General features: G+C 39.3%; 1 protein-coding gene and 1 non-coding gene across 42 annotated transcripts in view; both read right to left on the bottom strand.

The window, feature by feature from the left end:
• Positions 1–25,037, bottom strand: part of SCMH1 (Scm polycomb group protein homolog 1) — a 184,678-nt gene that overhangs the window by 74,941 nt on the left and 84,700 nt on the right. For 40 of the 41 annotated variants that reach the window (XM_070610066.1, XM_070610099.1, XM_070610069.1 and 37 more), the window contains 2 exons: positions 11,488–11,576; positions 6,319–6,562 (listed from right to left, as the gene is read on the bottom strand). In XM_070610066.1, coding sequence (XP_070466167.1) covers positions 6,319–6,562; positions 11,488–11,576 — 333 coding nt within the window. Of the gene's footprint in view, positions 1–6,318; positions 6,563–11,487; positions 11,577–18,179; positions 18,226–25,037 lie in introns of all 41 variants that reach the window. The other variant, XM_070610103.1, reaches the window with a different exon arrangement.
• On the bottom strand, positions 195–301 carry LOC139082109 (U6 spliceosomal RNA). Its single transcript, XR_011537839.1, has one exon. It is a non-coding gene; the product is annotated as a U6 spliceosomal RNA (small nuclear RNA).

Below are 25,037 nucleotides of genomic sequence, written 5' to 3'. Positions count from 1 at the left end.
CCTGGTAACCACCGATCAGATCTCCTTCTCAATATACTAATTTCCACCTATGAGTGGAATCATATAGAGATAGTCTTTCTCTGACTGACTTATTTCGCTTAACATAATGCCCTCGAGGTCCATCCACGTTGTTGTGAATGGGCCAATTTCGTCTTTTTTTATGGCTGAGTAGTATTCCATTGTGTATATATACAAAAAATATGGAACGCTTCACGAATTTGCGTGTCATCCTTGCGCAGGGGCCATGCTAATCTTCTCTGTATCGTTCCAATTTTAGTATATGTGCTGCCGAAGCGAGCACCCAATCCTCCTCTTTTTGCTGAGGAAGGCTGGCCCTGAGCTAACATCCGTGCCCATCTTCCTCTACTTTATATGTGGGACGCCTGCCACAGCATGGCTTGCCAAGCGGTGTCATGTCCACACCCAGGATCCGAACCGGCAAACCCTGGGCCGCCGAAGCTCACCTACACTTTTTAAAAAGTCTCAGGCCTCCACCCATCTTTCCCCACTGCTGGCTGGAACTCTTTCTCCCTCCCCAATCTTCAGGTTTCAGCTTAGATGTCACTTCATTTGGAAGCCTTCCCTGACCTCCAACTTCCGATCTAGGTTGGGGGCTCTTCTGCACTGCATTATTCCAAAGCTGTAATTTCTCTGTTGTCTGTATGCTCACAAAACTGTAAACTCTAAAGGCAGAATCCCCATCAACGAACCCAATGAGTAGCACTTGGTTGTGACTACATAGTTAGAATTTGAATGAATAGCCGGCTGAAGAAAATCAGTCCACCTGTTGATCTACGCACTGTGACCTACAGGTCGGCTTTAGTTGTGTTATTCTTGCCTCAACCCTAGTTTTTCCCTTCGTGGTCTAGGACTGCAATTTAACCAACCTCTTTCTGACCCAGAATCCCAAAGTGATATAGTATAGTTTCCTACGTAGTTTTACAACAGGAAGAGACCATCCATAAAGTTACGGGAAACACTTTTTAAATGTTTCACAGGAAAAAAAAGAGACATTCTGAAAGTTTTGTTTTTAAGCATCAAATTCTTACTCTTCACACTAGGGTAATATTCCTACACATCAACCACAGCCTTGAGTTAGATTGGAAGGTTTTCTTTGTACAATGCCATAGCTAGAAAGGGTAGACTGAAAAGGTAAAGGAGGCCTGGCCGACCATTTACTCCAACAGGTGTGCCCAAGGGCAGCGCTTCCACTGGACCCCGTATCTGTATCAGTACACAGAGCGCAGCCGGACCCAGTTTATACCAGACGACGTCACAAGAGACTGCTACATAATCCAGAATAGTAATATATTAATTTACAGTAAAAATACAAAGCAGCTTGGATCTCATGTTCTTTTCCTGTTGTAAAATTACATGAGAAGCTAAACTATAACCTGAAACTTGCTTGCCCAGCCTGAAATCAGAGCAAGGGGGAGTTAAGTGGATTATTATAATGGCTAAAGGCCTAATTAGCATTACAGTCATGCCAAGCGGACTGAACTCTTTATTTTGTTTTTTACATCTAAAAAGGAAGCATGTGTGTTTCAGTTTTATTCTAAGTCACACAAAAAAAGTGATGAGTTAAAAAAAAAAGCTTCTGCCTTTTATAACCAAGTACCTTGGATTAGTTACAAGCTTGGTATTTGCTGCCCATCAGAGCTGGCTTGGCCCAGGAGTTCACGAGCTAAAAAGAGTACTATGGCTCAGCAAAGGAGAACCAGCTGGCATGCAGGCGTCCCCTTCGAGAGGCAGAGCCCTACATGGGTGGAGGGCAGAGCTGGGCTCTAGGTGAGCTGATGGATCTGGAATCACATAAGAGACAGTCACAGGAGTCACCTGTTACCCATCCCCAAGACTAGGAACCTCTATAGTGCTACAGAGGCAGAAGGGCCCTTAAGGATCATCTAGTACAACCTCTCACATTAGGAATGACTTGCTCAAAGACATAAAACAAGTTTGTGGCCCAGTTAAGACTAGGCCCCAGTTCAAGGCTCTGATATTACACTACACCACTTCTTTACTATTTGTATCAGGATCTGGAAGCCAACATCCAGGGTCTCAAATGAAATTTTTTTTTTTTGAGGAAGACCAGCCCTGAGCTAACATTTGCCACCAATCCTCCTCGTTTTGCTGAGGAAGACTGGCCCTGAGCTCACATCCATGCCCATCTTCCTCTACTTTTTATATGTGGGACGCCTACCACAGCATGGCTTGACAAGTGGTGTCATGTCCACATCCGGGATCCGAACTGGAGAACCCTGGGCCGCCGAAGTGGAACGTGCGAACTTAACTGCTGCACCACCAGGCTGGCCCCTCAAATGAAATTTTGAAGAGAGACCAAAGGAGAATGGGGAGAGTATAGGGTAGCCATGTGTGAAGGCAATACGGCTCAAAGCGATGGCCCTGACAGCTGGCCCAACTAAAAGACCTCCATGGCCTCTCCATCTAGACTCCCTCTCAGATATCAACAGAACCAAGTCACTTAATCCTCTGAACTTCACTTTTCTCATAAATAAAACGTCTCTGAAAATAATTATACCCAGTTTAGAGTTACCAGGAAGATGAAATGAAATAACACTTGTAAAAGAATATTAAATGAATATTGGTATTTTTTCCTACTTACTGTGAGCAAGAAACAATCTCATGATTACTTTGAATTTTTTAACATCTGCACACTGAGGATCAGAAGGTAGGAAGGAAGGAGGAGACAGTATGATCAGAAAGAGAACAGGCTTACACACAGAGAACATCTTGTTTTGTGAAATGAATTGAGTAACCACATTTTTTCCACATTGTATCACTTGCTCCTTAGCCAGGAGGCTGAGATGGCTAAAGTTCCGCTATTACTGAAAGCTACATTACAGAGCCTACTGAGGGGATGAGGTGGGGGAGGTGGGGGGTGTTGGCAGAAACAACCTGGCTGCTGGAATGATGACCAAAGGACATGGTCTGGAAATGCCAACTGGAATAAGGTCCCTCTCTACCTTCTGAGCCTGGTCCTTCTGGTCATATTCTGTTAAAAATCTAAGATCTCCAGGGACATACAGAAGAGGAGATGAAAACAGTCAGCAAACATCTCTGGAAGCATCAACCACATAGTGAGTCATACTTCTTATCAGCATGGTGAACAGTCAGAAACGAATGCATGTCCAGCAATTCCTGGACACAAAGACTCTTAGCTCTTCTGGCTCGTGAGAACTGCCTGACTGCTATGAGAGATTTGCCAATCAAAATAACAGAGTTCTCTAGGCAAGAAAGTGAGAAAATCAACCTACTAAGTGAATATTGCCTGGAACAACAAGGTTTATCCTGTTTGAATCTCAAATTAACAAAAATGACTCCACTGCCACCTCCAAGGCACTTCTCCTCTCACTGCTCCCACAGAAATATTATCTCCCAGGGCTTGCAGAGGGATGCTAATGGACTTCTCATACCGACCCCATGGCATTTGTTTCTTGAAGCATAGAGAGGAGCAGCGCTTTCCTGAGGCAAGAAGTGTGTCTCACCACCTCTCCACCCTCCACCTCAAGCTCTCTCCACCTCAGTGCCACCAACCTAATCCAAGCAGCCCTCATCTCTTCCTGGTCCACAGTTACCGCAGCACAACCCATTCTCCACACAGCAGCCCAAGCGACTTTTTAATTCAAAGATTTATTGACATATAATTCACATACTGTAAAATTCACCCTTTTAGTGTACAATTCAGTGTTTTTAGTAGACTCATAGAGTTGTGGAAACATCGTCCCTATTTTAAAACATATTCAACATCCCCAAAAGAAACCCCATACCCATTAGCAGTCACTTTCCATTTCCCCTCTCCCCCAGCCCCTAACAACCACTAATCTTCTTTTGTCTCTATGTTTTTGCCCATTCTGGACATCTTGTATAAATGCAATCATACAATGTGTGGTGTTTTGTGACTGGCTTTTTTCACTTAGCATAATGTTTTGAGGTACCTCTATGTTGTAGCATATATCAGTACTTCATTCCTTTTTCTTGCCAAATAGTATTTCGTATGGGTATACAACATTTTACTTATCTATCCATCAGATGATGAACACGTAGGTTACTTCAACTTTTTGGCTACTATGAATAATGCTGCCATGAACATTCATGATACATTTATGTGTGGATGTATGTTTTCTATTCTTTTGGGTATATACCCACAAATGGAATTACTGGGTCACAGGTAACTCTATGTTTAACATTTTGAATAACTTCCAAACTGTTCCCAAAGTGGCTCTAGCATTTTACAATCTCACTAGCAATGTATGACAGTTCTAATTTCTCCAGCATTCTCACCAGTTCTAATTTCTCCAGCATTCTCACCAACATTTGTTATTGTATGTCTTTTGATTATAGCCATACCCTGTATGGATGTGAAAGTGGTATCTCACTGTGGCTTTGATCTGCATTTCTCTAATGACTAATGATGTTGAGCATCTTTTCTAAGTACTTATCGGGCATTTGTATATCTCCTCTGGAGAAATATCTATTCAAACCCTTTGCCCATTTTTTAACTGGGCTATTTGTCTTTTTTATTGTTGAGTTTAAAGTGTTCTTTTGTATTCTGGATATGAGCGATTTTTTAAATGTAAACCAGATTTTGTCATTCCCCGACATGGTACCCTCTCATGATTCCCCACCACATTTGGAATAAAATTCAAATCCTCACTCTGGCTTATAAGGTCCTACATGACTTTGCCACTTTCCCCCTCCCACAGTGCATTGTGGTTGAGCAGTCATCTTCAGCACCAGTGCATGTATGTCCCATCTGCCTGCCTGGAATTCTCTTTTCTTGAATGGTTTCTTCTCATCATTTGGTTTAAATATCACCTTTTCAGATAACTTTTCCTGAAAAGAAATTGTATCTCAAGAGGCCCTCCTCCACAAAGAGGGAGAAAGAAACTTTTTGGGATGATGGATATGCTCATTATCTTGATTGTGGTAACGGCTTCTTGGATGCAGACATAGGTGAAAACTTTTCAAACTGTATACTTTAAATATGAGCCATTATTTTACTTGAATTATACTTCAATAAAGTTGTTAAACAAAAAATCCCCTTCACCATCTCACCTTCACTGTCACTCTCTTATCATTCTTTGTTTCCTCAGGAGAAACTGTCTATCTGAAATCACCTTGTTTATTTCTTGATTTAAATCTTTACCGACTATCTCATCCACCAGAATGGAAGTGCCACGAGGGCGGGAACGCTGTCCATCTTGGCAACTCCTGTATCCTCAGCTGGCCTCAAAATTAGATGCTCAATAAATATCTGGCTAATTGAATGAATGAATTCGACAGAGGTTCAGAAAAGGGATCCACAGACAACAGGAAGGGTGACTTTCTATTCCCTCAGATTCATCACAACTTTTAGACTGAAGGGGATGAGATTCATTATTATTTCCTTTATTAAGAGCAGCTATCTCAAACTCTACCCTGGATGATCTCCAACATCCTCATTAGAAATATCATTTACTGTTCAATTACTCTGTGGTACTGTTCTAGTACTTTATATATACTCTCCCAGCGGTAGTGGTTACTTTTACAATAATAGTATTATAATAATGATAATATAGCATATAATATATTATATAGTAGTAATTATATTTACTAATTTTAATAAATATAATATAGTATATAACAACGATAATAATAGCAACAATAGAAAAAACAATACAAAAAAATAGTGAATGTTTAGCACTATTTGCCAGATATTATGTAAGCACTTTATCCATGTAATCTCATTTATTTCTCACAATAACTTTATGAAGTAGGCATTCTTTTACAGACGAGAAATCTGAGGTTTAGAGAGGTGAGCTAACTGCCCAAGGCCACACAGCAGGTAAGGGGCAGAGCTGGAACTCAAACCTAAGTCTCTCTTCCTTCAAAGCCCATGCTTTTTCCTTTCTGCTACAGCTCTTCTCAAGTACTTACAATGTTACTCCAGCTCATATACAAAGCCCCTAAGACCTGAGGAAGATGTGCACCTTGAGAATGATACTACTCAAACTCTGAAAAGGGTTAGGAACAAAAGTAGGGCAGACGAGAAGCTAGTTGCCTGAGAATAAACCAGGACATTTAGAGCAAGGAATTTTACTTTATCACAAACTCTATGTCTAGCTTCCCCTGACATTTTATTCTTACTGTTTCTGATTACTCTCGGGTAGACTTTGGTTTTTACCTAAGTTGCCAGCCCTTGCTCCTCCTCTGCCTACTAGTGAGGGTCAGTGGTAAAGATATGCTGACGATGAGAGATCTAGGTAATCTCCCTTATCTACTTGGGTTGGATTCAAGAGCTCATAGGTGGCCCTTTACCTTTAGTACCAGGTGGCTGCAGGTTATCTCCAGTCAAGGAACACCAGCCCACAGGGAAGATGTCCCGGGAGTCGAAGCGGCACCAGTAGTCAAAGGCCCCTCGCCATCCATCAAAAGTGACGAGCACTTCTGAGCCCCGCACCTCCCCAATAGTAGCTGGGCAAATAAAATGAGGGTTCTTCCTGTCCACAGCTTCTAGCTTCATTCCCATTTTGAAGAAGTTGTGGGAAGGTGATGGTGGTTCCTAGATGAGAAAGAGAAATAAATAGACCTAGGCACAAAGAGAGAGGCTATGTATGCCAAAAGACTGGTGCCTCATTCGGATGATAACAAGTGACTGCTATATAATAAGATTTACAATGGAGATTTAGTCTCTCTTTTAAATGGATCTCAAAGCACACCAAAGTATTACTTTGCAATCCTAACATTTTGACATCTTTACTTCACATTTTTTTTAAAGAAATAAAAGTTAACAACGTTGAATCCCCTTTGTGCTCTTCCCTTACCCCATTCCCTATGCGTATTTTTATACTTTACTATATATGTACATATCTATTTGCATACTTTTAAATTTTATATAAATGGTACTATACTGTACAGTCATGTGCCACATAACGAAATTTCGGTCAGGATGGTGGTCCCATAAGATTAGCACCATGAAGCCTAGTGCATAAGTACCTCTGTGACGTTTGCACAAGGACGAAATCGCCTAGTGATGCATTTCTTAGAACCTGTCCCCGTGGTCAGACTACAAGACTATACGTATCATTCCACAACTGTTTTTTTGTTCAACATTATGTTTTTGACATTTATCCATGTTGATAAATTTAGCTCCAGTTCAATTTAACTAACTATACATATCATTCCATAACTTTTTTTTTGTTCAACATGTTTTTGAAATTTATCCATGTTGATAAATTTAGCTCTGGTTCAATTTAACTGCTAATAGTATTCTATTATATGTGTATAACCACAATTTATTCATTCTCTTTTGATGGACATTTAAGGTTGTTTCCAATTGCTTATTATTTCAAAAGAGTCTTAATGACCATTCTGGCACTCGTTCCTTTGTACACACGTGGGAGGGTTTCTTTAGGGCATATTTAGACAGGTGAACTAAGTGCCCAAAACTATACAGCCGATAAAAGGCAGAGCTGGAACTCAAGCCTGAGTCTCCTTTACCCCAAAACCCGTGCTTTTTCCATTCTGCACAGGACAACCATTCTCCATTTCTTTAGGGAGTAGAATTGCCAGGTTATAAGATATATACATCTTCTGCTGTATTAAATATTGTTATAATGCCCTCCAAAGTGGCTGTAACATTGTACACTCTTTCCAGCAGTGAGGAGAGTTCTTGGGTGCTGATCTGCAATGTGGCTGCATAGATAAAGTTTCCAAAAAAGTGTTTTACACTCTATTCTGTTCTCTTGGTCTTACTGTCTGACCCTGTACCAAGAACACAGTCTTAGTAAATGAATATCTGGTAGAAAAAGGCCTATTACTTTGCCATTCTTCAACACTGTTTTGGCTATTCTTTCTCCTTGATCTTTCATGTGAATTTTAGAATCAGCTTTTCAAGTTCCACAGATTTTGACTGGAATCACACCAAATTTATAGATTAATTTGGGAAGAAATAACCTTTGTATGTATGATATCGAGCATCCCCATCCAAAAACATGCTAGAGTATCTTCCATTTAAGTATTTTTTAATGTGGATTTCTTCTTTAATACAGATTTTAAAATTTCCTCTATAAATATCTCATGCTTTTTACGTTTTTTCTAGGCATATTAATAATTTGACTGCTATCATAAATGGTATCTTAAAATTTTCATTTTCAAACCATTTGTTGCTATTAAATAGGAATGCAACTGATTTTTAAAAACTAATTTAACACTTATTAGCTTATTCTGATTACTTGATTTACCAATTATTGAGAGATGTTTACTAAAATATCCCCTAGTGATTGTGGATTTTCCAATTTTTTCATGTAATTCTGTCAGACTTTGCTTTTCATAGTTGGAGGCTATGTTTTTTAGTAGCATGCATATTTACAACTTTTTTTCTTGGTGAACTGTATTTTTTAATCATTAGACAGTGACCTCTTTCATGCTTTCTTAGCATCAAAGTCTCCTTTGTCTAATTTCAGTATAGTTAACACTTGCTTTATTTTGATAAAGGTTTGCCTGGTATATCTTTTATATTCTTTTACTTTCAACATTTTTGTGTCATACTTTAGCAGTGTCTCTTGTAAACAGCATGTAGCTAGATTTAAAAACAATCTAATCTACATCTGACTAAACTGATGAGTTTAAGCTCATTTCTAATAATAACTGATGTATTTAAACTTATTACAATTATCCTATTGCCTATATTTCTATTTAACCTGATTTTTCAAGGTTCTTTTTTCTCCTTTACCGTCAACTGAATTTTTTCCCTTTTTCCTCCTCCCTTGATTCAGATGTTAACCATTCTATTTATAGTCTTTTAGTGGTTCCTCTTAAGACTCTAACTGTACAGTTGACATAATTTGGTCTAAAACTCATCTTTATCTCTAGTCCCAAACAATACAAGAACTTTAAAATATTTCAACTACTGAGCTAAGAGGTGTTTGATAATTTAGTTCCACATTGTTATCCTTTTGTAATTATAATTGGTTTATACAGTTGTGGACAGTGCTTGAGTAGTTTTATCTACATGTTAACCAGCGTCTCCTCACCACTGCTTCTTGCCTTTCACTCTTACTTTCTGGGTTCAATTGTCTTCTTCCTGAAATAGAGTATTCACTTGTTCTTTCAGTGGATATATTACTGTCTACTTGTATTAGTTTGTTTGAAAATATCTTGATTTTTATATCAACTCTGAAATAATAGTGTACCGATATGAAATTCTAGGTGGACAAGCATTTTCCTGGATACTGTGAAATATTATTCTATTATCTTTTGGCTTGTGCTGTTGCTGTCAAGAAATGTGCTGTCAACCTAACTGTAATTTTTTTGAGGGTGCTTTATGTGATTACTTGCTCAGATCTTTTCTTTTTACTTTAGTTATACCATGATTTTTTAAGGTATATATTTGTCTTTACTACAAACTCTGGAAAATTCTGTCATTGTCTTTTCAAATACTGACTCTCTTCTATTTTTCCTAATCCATCTTTCTGGATGTCACGTTCAGCATATCTTGGACCTTCTAACATTACTCTCCTTGTCTCGTCTTTAATATTTTCCACCTCTTTATCTCTTTGTGCTGCATGCTGGGGAAATTCTTTACACGTCTTTCAGTTAATTCTTCCTTATCTATATCTAGGTTGCTTATACACCTACCTATTAATTTTTAATTTTAACGGTTAAATTTCATTTCTATTGTTCTATGTTCAATTGGGATTTTTTCAAATCTCTCATTTAAAAAGTATGGTTTTGTACTTTTCTCATTTTTTAAATTCCTTCTTTTCATTCTTTAATCATTTCAAATGCTTGATTTATATTCTCTATCTGATATTTCTATTATCCGAAAGTCCTTGGGTTATAACCTTACTGTTTGTCTTGTCTTCTGATGTCCTGTCATGTTGGATTTGTTTTGAGAGTTTTCTTTTTAAAATCATTGACTTGCACACTTATGTACTTTTTTCCTCTCCTCCCTAAAGCCTTCCAGTACATAGTTGTATATTCTAGCTGTAGGTCCTTCTAGTTCTGCTATGCTTAGTGAGAGGCGCTAGGTCTGCCCCCAGGATCCGAACTGGTGAAACCCTGGGCCACCGAAGCAGAGCACGAGAACTTAACCGCTCGGCCACAAGGCTGGCCTGTTTGGAGAGTTTCTGAGGGTCTGTAATTTCTAAACTGAGTATTCATCTTCAATGGTACTTCACTTTTGAGACTTTTACGACATCTGGGTTGAAAGCAACCACACTCTCTAGAAAGGTTTCGGGTTTGCTTGTGCCAGGCACTCAAAATATCTCCATCCAACTTTGGAGTTCCTAGATAATACAGGTACTATATCTGAACTCTGGACTTCCATGGGGGAAGACTGTCTTATCAGAGGAGACGACTCCATTCCCACGTCTACCCAGAGCACAGGCACAGACTCTTCCTCACCAACGTGTAGTCTTTCCACTAAGGAGTAAACATTGCAGGGCTCTGATCTGGGTTTTTATGTGGCAATCTCATGTCCCTTTCCCCGCCTTGCATGGGCCCAAGGCCTCATTTTCTATCCTACTCTGGGTGTTAAAAGACAAGATCCTTGGAAAGTAAGACTGGCAAAGCCCCTTACGGCACCTGAAGGTTCAGTATATACACTTAACACTCTGGTTTTCCTTCTTTATTTTGATCTCTGGAGAGTTTTCTTACTTTCTAGTAAGCTCAGTAAAGCACTTAGAAGAATATTTGTTGGTCCACCCACCCTTGCCACCAATCTGAGATGTTCTTTAGTGAAAGGGTTTTTAAGTTGCCCAGTAGAGTACATTCTGGGAACCAGAGTGCTCTCAGGATTTAGACTTAAATAGGGGCATAAGCAGCCTTAATTTAGTCCCCTTTACAGTAACTCTAACCTCATGAAAGAATTCAACTGAGAGCAGACCGATCATCTCATTCCTTGAGAATGTTCCACCACTTACTAGCCATGTGATTTTGGGCAAGTTCCTTATTCAGAAGTATTTGTTTCCTTAACTATTAAATGGAAATAATAATTCTTGTTTCATAAAGTTAACTGTGGGTATTAAATGAGACAGTATATATAAACCTCAGATATACTGTAGGCACTCAGAAAATAGTCTCCTTCCTTTCTCTCTGTTTAGCATATGGTCCTTACGGAAATCCAAGCTATAATAAGAACAGCTTCTTTAGATTTATATTACATTTTATATATTTTACTAATAAACACATTTTAACTTAACAACTCTGTGACACAGACTCCTACTTTACAGATGAGGTCAAAAGGACATAGCTTATTACTGGCAGAGCTGAGACCCAAAACCCAGGAATCCTAACTTACAGTCTAATATTCCTCTGGGATAAGCGCTGCTTCCTAAGGTACTAAAAACCCTTCTGCTGCACTCGTTTCTGAGAAGGCAGCCTCAGGCCACAAATATAATCAGACATCAGAGGCTCAGTAATCGAAAGAATATAAGCACTTGACCTTAAGCAGTTTGGAGTTGGTGATATCTAAGGGGCACGTACCTTGTGGAAAATCCTGATGGGAGCCATCTCTGCTCCATTTAGCGTCTTCAAAAGGAACATGGGCCAAGAGGAGGCATTCAGCCGAAATCCTGCAGCAAACATAATAGGCAACAGGTAAAAATATGTTTCAAAGGGAATGGAGATATCAAGTTTTCACTTTGGAATTCAGCTACTCCTGCCACAACCTATGCTGGGATAGTTACAGAATCACAGACTGTTAGGAAAGGACTTAAAGGTTAAACGGAAGAAATGCCTCACTAGACAGACGAGGAAATGAGGCACATAAGAGGGAATGTAATTTGCCCAAGGTAATGTTGCAAAGTTGTGGAATAGAGTCCCCAGCCACGCTCCCTGACTCCAAGACAAGTACTACAGAATATATATCATAAGGCCCAAAAAGCTTTTCTCGAAAAATACAAAACAGATGTGAGATAAGATTAACAAATACTTCAAAGGGATCTAGACAGTAGAGTGCGAAAGGGGGTATAAAAACCTCATAAGAAGAAAGTAAAACATGTCAACCCAATATATAAGTAAATCTTTTTGGTTGATATCAATATAAACTAACTCACTATTTCTCTTGCTCTTGCTTTCTCTCTCTCTCTCTCTCTCACACACACAAACCCCGAATATAAAGCACTTTGTTTTTTTGGTGAGGAAGACTAGCCCTGAGCTAACATCCACTGCCAAACCTCCTCTTTTTGCTGAGGAAGATTGGCCCTAAGCTAACATCCGTGCCCATCTTCCTCTATTTTATATTTGGGACACCTACCACAGCATGGCTTGATAAGTGGTGCGTAGGTCTGTACCCGGGATCTGAACCCGTGAACCTCAGGTCACTGAAGCAGAGCGTGAGAACTTAAGCACTATGCCACCAGGCTGGCCCCTAAAACACTTTTTGAGATTCACTTTTACTTAAATAACTAAGGATCAGGTAATGATAAAGATGAAGGGAATCATCCTATCCAAAAATATTCATTTTCTAAAAGAGAATCTAGTGCTTCCTGATAGTCTCCCAATCTACCTCAGCTTTCCCATTCCTGACACAAGGACAGACAGGCTGCACCAAAGCTGCAGAGCCCGAAGTCACAGCAACACTGTCTGATATTGCTGCGTCCTGTACTGTGTGCTAGACACGGGGCCAATCACTTTCCACTGACTATCTAATCATCCTCAAGGCAACCCAGTGAGGTAGACATTGTCTTCACTTTATAGATGAGAAGAGAGGTACAAAGTAAAGTGCTTAAGATTTCAAAGTGAGCAAATGACAAAGACAGGACTAAAACCCAGGCAATCTGACCCTTCAGCCCACACTCTTTACCACTATGCTAAACTATCAATGCACAGGTAAAATGAAAAAGGAAGAATCAGTTTTGGGATTAAGTATTAAGCAATAACTACAGTTAAATTAAAGGGGAGAGGGTGAGAAGTGAGAAGAAAATAGAAATAAGAAGAGAGGTACCACCCCATAAGATATAAATGTTTAGTCTCAGACCTGGCGAGGCGAAACCAAGCTTCCCAAGGTCAGAATTCTTGGGCTAGCTCACTCATATCAACAATGGGCAAAAGCAATGTGGATGTTCTTATCACTTAATCTAAAACTGCTATCACTTACTTTTTTGCTTGCCTAGCTTCTTTTCCTTTTGGAAAACCATCACCCTAACTCGGTGTAATTTGGTGGGGATGTCTATCACAGGGCTACGGAATGGAAAATAATGCCGTTTAAGAGCATCAGATTCCCCTAGACCAAGAGAGCGTACGTATGTCCCAAGCTGGATCAATTGTTTTCTGATATGATATGGATGTCACAGGAGAGAGTCCTTCTTTCTCTGAGATCATGGCTATAAGGACATTTGTAGATTTGGCACTGCTACGTGGAGAACATACCTGAGAATAAAGCCAAAGGAGAGCAAGAGATGGAGAAACAGGAGAGCGTTTGGAACCCTGTGTCCAGATACACTCAACACTAGGCCTTAGACTTCTTGGGTATATGAGTCAATAATTCCTGCCTCCCCCTTTTTTCCTCCTCTAAATTGGTGTGAGTTGGGTTTTTGCTCGCATAGCCAAAAGAGTCTTGACTACTACTCTTCCTTTGACCATGGTAAAAACAAAAAAATTTAAATTTCTCCAGAAATTCAGGCTTGGTCTGTATGTGGGGAAAACAACTCTCCTCAGATCAGGGAAGGGCTGAAGCAAGCCAAACTCAGAGCACACTTGCCAAGAATGACTCACTCCATCTATGGATAAGGCAAAGAAAGGCACAACTGTTCCAGAGAAATGCTCCCTACGCCTTGTTAAAGAGAGGAGTGGGGAGGAATGACTGCACAATTAGAAAACTCAGACTCGTCCTCAGGGTCCAACAACTAGAGTGCCTCACCACGTAACTGCCAGCTCCATTGTTTAGAAATGAGTTACTGAGGAGCTTCTATCTCATCTGGAACTTGAAGAGCTAAAAAAATCCTCTCAAGCTCTGGGAACCTTATAATAATATTATAATGGCTAATATATATTGAATGCTTATCACGTATTAAATACTTTACATGTAATTTCTTACTGGATATCTGAAATAATGCCATGAGGCATGTACCATTATTGTCCCTAGTTTTCAGGTGATGAAATGGAAACTCAAGAGAAGTAGCTTGTACAAAGAGTATCTGGTGAAGACAGATTCTAACATATGACGGACTTAGTTCAGACCTCACGGTTCTTAACTTTATGTTTCACTACCTTCTAGCAAGCTTCTTCAAGAGAAGCATATAGCAGAAATGTTCCCAACCCAAGAATTATCAAAGTATCTTATTCAATGAATAACCACTGAGAGTTAACAAATCAATTTAATCCAACAATTAATTATCTATTAAACCCTAATTTATTAAACCCCCATGGTGATGTGAGACCCCCACCCAAATTCAAATGTATCCATAACCTGTCTTGGGGAGTCACAGATAGAACTTTAACATTGAAAGGGACCTCAGAGGCCAAAAAGTATGAAGATTTTATATTGCAGGTGACAAACCTGAAGTCCAGAGAGGCTAAGAAACTGGTTCATGGTCATGTAAGCTGCTCTTGTCAAGTCAGGCTGGAGCCCCAGGACTTTTCATCTGGTTCTCTTTCACTACACTATGCTGCCTCCCAAAGGAAACATTTATTATGCACATATTAGGTGCCAGGCTCCACGTGCTAAGCACTTTAACTGGGTCATCTCATTTAATCACTACTACAGCTCTAAGAATTAGATACGAGAAAAGCAGCACTGGTTCTGGACCCAGGCTGCCTTGGTTCAAACCTAGCTCTGCCACTTGCCCAGTGTGTAACTTTTGGCAAATTATAAAACCTCTCTCTGGCTTTATTTTGCTCAATAATAAAGTGGGATAAGAATGTGGGATAAGAAAATGGGATAAGAACAATGGGTTGGTCTAAGGATTGAAATAGGTTAATATATGTGAAGGACTTAAAACGCTGCTTGGTATATAGTAAGTGTCAGATAAATGCTGGCTATTGTTTTATTATTAAAGATGAAAAGACTGAGGGTAGAGAAATTAAGTAAAATATCCAAGGTTACTAAGCTAGTAAATATCAGAGGCAAGATTTAAACCCAATTCTTCTGTCTCCACAGCCTTCCTTATTAATCATCACATTAATGTCTTTAAATACTTCATCACTCAGTCCTACCATACTGTCTCTCTTGGTAAAAAGAGTTGGGGTCATAAATTTGTGAAAGAAAGAAGAGAAGAATAAAAACAATAATTTGAGGGTTTTCTCAAATTAAACAATGGCCTGAGGTGCTTGCAAGGAAAAGGACGGGTGGGTAAGAAATCCTAACCTCTAAAAGTGGGAGTACCTGAGGGCTTGGCCACTGGTTCTCTCTTCCTCTTGGTCTCCGCTCTCTTCCTCTCAAACGATGACTGGAATTTATATCTCTAGCCCAAACCTCTGCCCCGAGTTTCATGCTCTTATTTCTAACTGCCTTATTCTATAACTCTACTTGGATGCCTAAAGATCTCAAAATGAATAAGTCTAAAACAGAACTCTCGATTTTGCTACCCCCTCCAAACTTATTCTCTCCTCTAGTCATCTCATCTCAGTTAATGGCACCGCTTATTTAAACCCACGTGCTCCCACTAAAAAGCCTAGAAGTCACCCTTGATTCCTCCCTTTGTATCACCCCTCGAATACAATTAATCAGCAGTCTTGGTGGCTCCTACATCTAATGTATCCTAAATAGAACCATTTCTTACCATTCTGTATTTCTCACCCAGTACCAACCACCCTAATCTAAGCCACAGTCAGACTCTGCCTGGACCACTGCAACAGCCTTTGGACCGGACTCTCGGTTTCTACTTTTGCCTCCCTACTGTCTGTTCTCCACATAGCAGCCAGAATAATGTGTTTGTTTTTTCAAAATATAAATCAGATCCATCATTGTTATTCTTATATCCCATAACACAAAATACACCTAAACTCTTTATGCATGGTAACAAGCCTCACATGGAACTCACTTCCTTCTAATAACTCACCTCCTATCACTCCCTTGCCTGCCATTCACTGGTCGCTCTGTTCCTCAAACACACCAAGCTGTGTCCCCCTGCCTCGAACATCCTTCCATTTCCTCCAACCTTTAACAGTTATTCTCTGTTGAAACAGCACCTCCTCAGAGACGTGTTCCTAGACTACCCTACCTAAAACAGGCTCCTAAATCCTGCTCCCTCTCATTTATCCTCAGCGCCTATCGCTGCCAGAATTCTTTTTTTTTCTTTGTAATACATATATCTTTTCCAAGTAAATACAAGCTCCATGAGAGTTTTATTCAACAGAGGAAAAATCTACACTTATTAAGTGGGTGCCAGGAATTGATGGACGCTTTATCATGTTATTCCATTTAATCCTCACAAAAACCACGTGTGGCAGAGTTTATTAATGATCTGGCAAGTAAGGCAACTGAAATTCAAAGTAAAGTCTTAACTTGCTAGAGGTAAAGCAGCTTACCAGTGGCCAAACAACTAGACCAGCAAGTGGCTGAGCTAAAACTGCAAAGCCAGGTCTCTTTAACCCTAAACCTAGGGGTGCCGCAAGTGCTCTGTGCTCACCTAGGATGTCTTCTAAAATTATCTGTAAAGAACCCGTTATAAAGAGCTCCCAGATGTTCCCAAGACTGTGGGACGACTGATCAGTTAAAACTAACAGTGTTTAAACTAACAGTGACCTGAGAAAGCTCTGGACTTACAGGTAGATCAGCAGGTCTAGACTCTAATCATAGTTCATGCCCTCTGGTGGCAGGTAACAGAACAGCACTCACACCAGGAACCACGGCTTGTGGACCCCATTCCCCACCCCACTGTTGTCCTATACAATAACTCCAAGCTTTGTGAAATTATTAGACTCTATGGCTGTCAAGATGATTCCCAACCCATTTTCTCCTCCCAGAGGAGCTTTATACAAATACATGTACAGAAATATGCCGCTAACTCACTGTACAACCTTGGACATTCACTTCCCTTTCCGTTTCTGTATTTGTCAGATGAGGATGCTGAACCACAGGGGTGCTTCCAAACTGAGGTTGGGGGTACTATTTAAATTCTACCCCAAGAGTGAAAGAAACGACAAGTGGAACTGGAAGGTGCTCAACAAACTGTCTTCCCAGAGGAAGAAGGGAACACTCGGCACCATTGTCTCTGGGAGGGACAGTTAGGATTCCTTTTGGTTGTCACAGGACTCTATCACACTTCGCTGCTACCCCCACATACACGCTCAAACACAAGTTAATTGAGACGCATTGAACTGGGGGTGGGGGTTGTGAGTAATCTGGAGATAGGTCTAGGTACAGATAGGTCTGGGAGTTCAGGAAATATTTTAAACATTTCTTTTATAAAATAAGCATTTAAGACATCAGAAAGTTACTTCTCTTCAAAATTTTGTGGTTTTTTTCCTCCCACAAATTTCTATAAACAGAGTTCAAACTTCTGTGACTACAAACTGAGAGATGCATCTTTGTAAATCCCTCTTTTTATTGGCGGGCGCTGGAGGCTACTTAACGAATGAGAAAACTGATCAGCAACAGGAACATACGAAGGGTTCCTTTCAAGTCAATGTACCACATATACACTAGAGCATGTGCCTAAGTTTGCCGAGCAGGCAGTTCGTCTGGGATTCTGACACACTTGACTTGGGACCTCACCAGAGGCCAGCTTCTGCTCTAGACCAGGGACTCTCACACTTGGACACTGGAATATCCTGGGGAGCATTAAAGAATACATCAGTCCCACCCCCAGAATTCTGATTTAACTGATCTAAGGCCCAGCACTGAAATTTTTAAGAGCTCCCCAGGTGATTCTAACCGGCGGCCAAGTTTGAGAACTAGTGATCCAGACAGCCCTGAAGAGGAGAAAAATCACATCTTGAGTAGCAGGACAGGTCAGTAAAACAAGGGGGTGTGAGGGAAAGGCTGGCAGCACAGAGAGAACGTCACCTGTGAATCATTCCACTTTTCTAGCCTTCTTCCCTGGAGGACTCTGCAAGGGAGTAGTAATGAATGTTCCTGTGTCAACAGAAGACACACACATACACACGCACACAAACCATACAAGGTTTTACTGAAGAAGAATGCTCTTCTAGAGCAATGCTTCCCAAATATAGACCAACCGTGTTAGTCTCGGGAGAGTCATTTTACCATGCAGAATCCCAAGCCCCATTACCTAGAGACTCTGATTCAGCAACTCTGGGAAGAGGTCCAGAGGAGGCCTGGGGAACATGAACACACACACATATATATGTAGAATTATATACATAATATATTTAAAACTTTTTATTTTGAAAAAATTTTAAACCTAGAGAAAAGCAGCAAAAACAATACATGAACAACTATGACATTCACCTCGATTCAACAACTAGTAACATTTCACCACATTTCCTTTCCATCTATCTGCACACACGCTTTCCTCTGAACTACGTGAAAGTTAGAGACATCATGACTCTGCCCCCCCCAACTACGTCAGTACCTTGGTCCTCAGAGCAACGACATTCTTTAAAACTGAAATATTATCATACTCAAGAAATCTAATTAAAAATATTCTCAACTGTCCCCAAAATGTTCCTTCTAGCTGTTTAAGTTTTTAACTACAGGATCCAATCAAGAATCACATATTGCATTTGGTTGTCACGTTTCTTTAACCTCCTTTAATCTAGAATAGTCTGATGCCTTGTATTTGTTTTTCATGAAACTGGTATTTTTGAAGAGTCTGGATTTGCTGTTTTATAGAATGTCCAACAATTTGGATTTTTTTCTGAATGTTTCAATTACATTCATGCTAAACAGTTTTGACAAAAACACTACACAAGTGATGTTGAGTACTTCTCGCTTCATTACTACAAGAGGCACATAATGTCAGTTTGTCACTAAATTCGATCACTTGTTAAGGGGTGACTGACAGATTTCTTTATTGTAATTTCCCTTTGTAATTAATAGGTAATCAGTGGGGAGAAGCTTGGGGACTATGTGAATCTCCTATTCTCCAGTAAGCTTTTTTACCCAATGGTTTTGATTATTTTTGCCTGAACCAATTAAAATGGTTGTTGCAAATGGCAATTGTCTACCACTCGTTCTATATTTATTAGCTGATATTCTGTAAAGCAGACCTTTCTCTGCAACTTTAAAATTTGTTTTCTTGTGTATCACTAGGGCCTCATTGTGTATCACTAGGGAACAATTCACAATGTCCTTTTATTTTTATTATTCTTTTGGATACTCATATTCTTCCAGTTTTGGCTAGTCAGAGCCCCTCCAAGCTGACTCCTGTTCTTTTAGATATGTCCCCATCATTCTTTGAGACTTCTTTGTTTTCTGGCCAAATAAGATGTTCCAGATTCACCTTATATTTTCTCTTCTGCTTAGCCTTGGAATTCCTCCAAGGAGCCATAATTCCTGCTAGTGGAGAATGGGATTTAGCAACCAAAATCAAGGTGTGCTCATTGCTACTGAGATGTCATTGCTTTTAGGCCTTTTCAATGGACAGAACTTGAAAAAAAATATATATATATTTTAAAGTTAACAGTTCATGCAGATACCTCCAATTCAAATTCTATACTGCAGGGTTCTTCATCTTCCCCCATTTCATTTTTGTATCTTACTTACTCATCTGCTCTAGCCTCAATACATGCGAAATAGTTTCAGATTATTATGGCAAAACAAGTAACATTAATAAAAAAGTCAGAATTTCTTTGCCATTCCATTTTTTCTTTGAAATATGTCCCATTAAGGGTGTGCTGTGAGGGTTGTGTGTTCAAGCTATTTGAATTAATTCATTTTTCAATGTAGTTATGATATCCATTTGAAACAGAGTTCAGTTTGTTTCTGTTTGTAATCAACTTCAGGATATGTTTTGTTCATCTTTTCTTGGTTTAATTTTATTTATTAAGTAAAACATTTATATAATTCAAAAGTCAAAAAAATATAAAAGGATAGCCTCAGAGAAGACTCACTCTCATTCCTGTACTTTCCATCCTATTCCCAGACACTCCCAATAGGTGACCTTTTCATTATTTTCTAGTTTAATATTCTTGTATTTCTTTTTATAAAACTAAGTATATAAAAGTATATAATTTCATGTATATACGTGTATGTGTATACACACATATTTCTCATTTTCTTTCTCAAAAGTAAGTGCATTCACATCATTGTGCAACTATCACCACCATCCACCTCCAGAACTTTTTCACCTTCCCCAACTGAAATTCTGTACCCATTAAACAGTAACTCTCCATTCCTTCCTGGTCCCCAGCTCCTGGCAACCACCATTCTATTTTCTGTCTCTAAGAATTTGCCTATATTAGGTACTTGACCTAAGTGGAATCACATAGTATTTGTCCTTTTGTGACTGGTTTATTTCACTTAGCATAATATCTTCAAGGTTCATCTACACTGTAAAATGTGTCAGAATCTCCTTCCTTTTTAATGCTGAACAGTATTCCATTGTATGTATATACCAGTTTGTTTACCCATTCTTCTGTCAATGGACACTTGGGTTGCTTCAACCTTTTGGCCATTGTGAATAATGCTGCTAAACATATATATACACAAATATCTGCTTGAGTCCTTGCTTTCAATTATTGTGCCTATATACCCAGAAATGAAATTGCTGGATCATATGGAAATTCTATTTTTAATTTTTTGGGGAAAAGTCATATTGTCTTCCATAGTTGCTGTACCATTTTACATTCCTACCAGCAATATTTTACTGGTCTCTTAAGCTTTGGATAAAAGGAAAAAAATTTCATTTACATTTTATGCTTTCGGGAATATACAAATATCCATATTGTATATATAAAATATACAATATCCATATCCTCACCGACACTTGTTATTTTCTATTTATATTTTCTCCTTTTTGATAATAGCCATCTTAATGGATGTGAGGTGGTATCTCCTTGTGGTTTTGATTTCATTCCCCTAACGATGATAACGAGCATCTTTTCAAGTGTTTAACAGCCATGTGTATATTTTCTTTAGAGAAATATCTCTTCGAGTCTTTTGCCCATTTTTAAGTCAGGTTGTTTCGTTGTTGGTGAGTTGAAGGAGTTTTTCAATATATTCTGGATATTAACCCCTTATCAGATAAATGATTTGCAAATATCTTCTCTCACTCTGCAAGTCCCCTTTTCAATGATGATTGTGTCCCTAGATGAACAAAAGTTTTTAATTTTGATGCAGTCCAATTTAACTATTTTTTTATTTTGTTGCCAGTACTCTTGGTGTCATAACCAAGAAATCATCACTAATTCCAATGTCGTCAAGCTTTTCCCCTATGTTTTCTTCTAAGAGTTTTATAGCTCCTATATTTAGGCCTTTGATGCATTTTGAGTTAATTATTGTACACTGGTGTAAGGTAAAGGCCCAACTTCCTTCTTTTGCATGTGGGTATCTGGTTTTCTCAACACTCTTTGTTGAATCAGATATGTGATTTTTAAAAAGTAACAGCTTGATTGAGATGTAACTCACATACCAAAAGTTTATCCTTTTAAACATATGATTCAGTGGTTTCAGAGCTGTGAAAATATCATTCCATCTAGTTTTAGAACATTTTCATCACTCCTCCAAAAAGAAACCTCATATTTATTAGCAGCCACTCCCTGGTCTCCCTTCATCTTAGTCCCTGGACACCACTAATCCACCTTCTGCCTCTACAGATTTTCCTGTTTTCTCCCACTGTGTGGGTTGTCTTTTCACTTTCTTGATAGTGTCCCTGGAAGCACAAAAGCTTCTAATTTTGAAGAATTCTCAAGTCCAATCTATTTAGTTTTCCTTCTCTTGTCTGTGCTTTTCTTTACTAGGCTAACTAGTGGTTTGTGTATTTTGTTGATTCTTTCCCCAAAGGCTCAGTATTTTAATTTATTGCTTTTCTATTTTCTACCTCATTAATCTCTATTTTTACTCTTTTTTCTTCTTCCTTTGTATTTTCTTTGTATTGTGATTCTTTTTCTAGCTTTTTGAATTGAAAATTTAAATCCTTAATTTTTATCCTTTCATTTTTTTTTTTTTTTAAAGATTTTATTTTTTCCTTTTTCTCCCCAAAGCCCCCCGGTACATAGTTGTGTATTCTTCGTTGTGGGTTCTTCTAGTTGTGGCATGTGGGACGCTGCCTCAGTGTGGTCTGATGAGCAGTGCCATGTCCGCGCCCAGGATTCGAACCAACGAAACACTGGGCCGCCTGCAGTGGAGCGCGCGAACTTAACCACTCGGCCATGGGGCCAGCCCCTTATCCTTTCATTTTTATTGATATCAAGTATTTAAGGCTATACATTTTCTTCCAACCACCGCTTTCATTGTATCTCAAAATTCTGACATGTGATGTTTATTAGCATTATGTTTTAGCAACTCCGCAATTTTGGTTTATATTTCCTTTTGTCAAACAAGAGTTGTTTAAAGAGTTTTAAACTTCATGGTGGAAGGGCATTTACCAGGGTATAAAGTTTGATATGCATCACACATACATATATATATACACACACACATACATATGATCTACTCTATTCATTAAAGTCTGCAATATCTTTACTTTTTGTCCTCTTGGCCTATCTCGCCTGAGAGAGGTGTGTTAAATTTCTTATTAGTGTTTGTCTAACCCTCCCTGCATTTACCATAATTTCTATTTTTATGAAGATAGATGCTTTGTAATTTGGTACTGAAATATTTTTAATGATCACACTTTCAGTGTGAATCGTGTCACCTTTAAGCATTATAAAGTGGCTTTTTTGTGTTGTTTAATGCATCCTGGTCTGAATTTTACCCTGTCTAATATCAGAATTGCAACCTCTGCTACTATATTGTTTGAATTTTCTTCATATACCCTTGATCACCCTTTTATTTTTAGCCTTTCTGATTCACTTCACTTTAGGTCTGTCTCCTGAATACAGTATAAAGTTGGATTTGACTTAAAGCATCAATATGATTTTTTCTTTTTTGAGGAAGATTAGCCCTGAACTAACATCTGCTGCCAATCCTCCTCTTTTTGCTGAGGAAGACTGGCCCTGAGCTAACATCCGTGCCCATCTCCCTCCACTTTATATGTGAGACACCTACAACAGCATGGCTTGCCAAGCAGTGCCATGTCTGCACCTGGGATCCGAAACAGCAAACACCGGGCCGCCAAAGCAGAACATGAGAACTTAACCGCTGTGCCACCGGACCGGCCCCTGGGTCATCAATTTTCAGTGGTATCCTGATTCCATCTGGAGATATTATAAGAGGAGGGTTTGCTTGGCAGGCTCCTGCAGCATTCCCATTTCCTCTGTTGTCTGTTTCCCGCAGTGCACGGCAGCCAGCAGCATCCAGTGGCCCGCAGCAGCAGCAGCACTACCCTCCTCACCTTCAGCAGTTTGTAGCAGAGTTTCTCCAGAGGGATACCTCACCATGAACAGTTTTCCCAGCACCCTAGAGGGCAAATTTCTAGCAAGTTCCACTGCTGTGGCACCACAGTAACTTCTCTCTCAAGTGAGCCACAGCTGTGTCCCCTCCAAGGTCTATGTCTCAGCCCTGAGGACAGAGGAGGGGAGGCTCTATCTCAGGCCCAGTGGAGTGGCTTCTCACGCCTGCTATTCTTACATTCTTGAGTTCTCCTTCCTTTTGACTAGCCAATCCCTCATTATTCCAATTTTGTTATAGTTAACAATTATATTAAAATTTCTGTGTTCAAATTACTGTGTGGGTTCTCTCTCTTCACTGGATCCAGGTGATTTTACCATCCTGTTCTACTCTTGTTTCCACCTTTGTTTTGGTTCATCCTCTGTTTGGATGAAGCTCTTTCTGTAACTGATTCCTCAGGCAGGGCTTGGGGTTACACTATTTCCTGAGTTCTTGCATGCTGAAAACTGTTTCATATAATCTCAATACTTGGAAAACAGCTTGCCTAGATATAAAGCCCTTGCTCTCATTTTCTTTCCTTGAAATTTCTTGAAAATGTTGCTCCAATTCATCTTGCTTTATGCTTAGCTGTTGAGGAGTATGATGCAAACCTGACTTTCCCTTGTAAATAATTTGGCCTTTTTGCTTGGAAGCTTAGAGGAATTCTTTACTCTTAGAGTGCAGTAGTTTTACTGGAATCTATCTTAGAGTTGGCCATCTGAACCAATTTTCCCAGGAATAAGGTACGCCCTTTCACTATGTAGGTTCAGGTCTTCCTTAACTTTTGGAAAACTTGTATTACAATTTTAAGTATTAACTCTGTTTCACTGTTTTGTTTATCTTCTTTAGGGACTCCAATTCTATGTGCGCACATACATATACACACTGCATCTTTGTTGACTATGTTCTATATTTAACAGTTCCTTTCTGATACCTTTTAAAAACCTTTTCTAATATTTATCCTCTGGGCTGTTTTTATTTCTCTCCTCAACGTCCCTTATCATATTTTCAGTTGAAGCTACTGTCCCACTGAGCACCTTGGAATGGAGTCTTCAACTGAGGTTACTTTGTCTTCAGTTTTTTTCCCTGAGTGTGGATAATTCTATTTTCACATCTTCCTGTCTATTGTGCATGTCTAGTCTGATTTTTAAAATTTATGATTCAAGGTAATTTTCCATCTCTGTCAATACCTGTTTAATTCAAGTTGGGTTGTTGGACAATAGTTTTCCTCTGGTTAGTCACTGATTTTGGCAGTAGAATTTTCAGTAAAGTGGTTTCATGCTCATCTTCTGTTTTTCTTTATATAGAAGCCTTTTATGGATATTTACTGCTATTGCCTAATCATTTAAAATGTCTTATATTTTCCTGGACCAGCAAAAACAGGAGGTTCTATCTTGGCAAGGAACTTGGGTCATGAGTTTTCTGTTGGTATAGTGAAATGCAGTTTCTTTAGTAGACGAGGCTGTTTGGGATGCGATGGGAGACTGGTATGTCTTTCGATTTTATGATTCTCTTTTGTTTCCGTATGACTCTCAGTTACCACCCCTTGCTTCAACACTATGTCTGCCTCTGCCCGCAAGGCAGTCCTCTTCCCAAGGCTGCTATCTAAAAGTCTCTCACACTTTCAATTCACTCTCTTCCTTCTCATTCCCCAGTG

The sequence above is a fragment of the Equus przewalskii genome, chromosome 2, assembly GCF_037783145.1.
Source record: "Equus przewalskii isolate Varuska chromosome 2, EquPr2, whole genome shotgun sequence".
Taxonomy (NCBI): Eukaryota; Metazoa; Chordata; class Mammalia; order Perissodactyla; family Equidae; genus Equus; species Equus przewalskii.
This window is presented reverse-complemented; position numbering and strand designations above follow the sequence as displayed.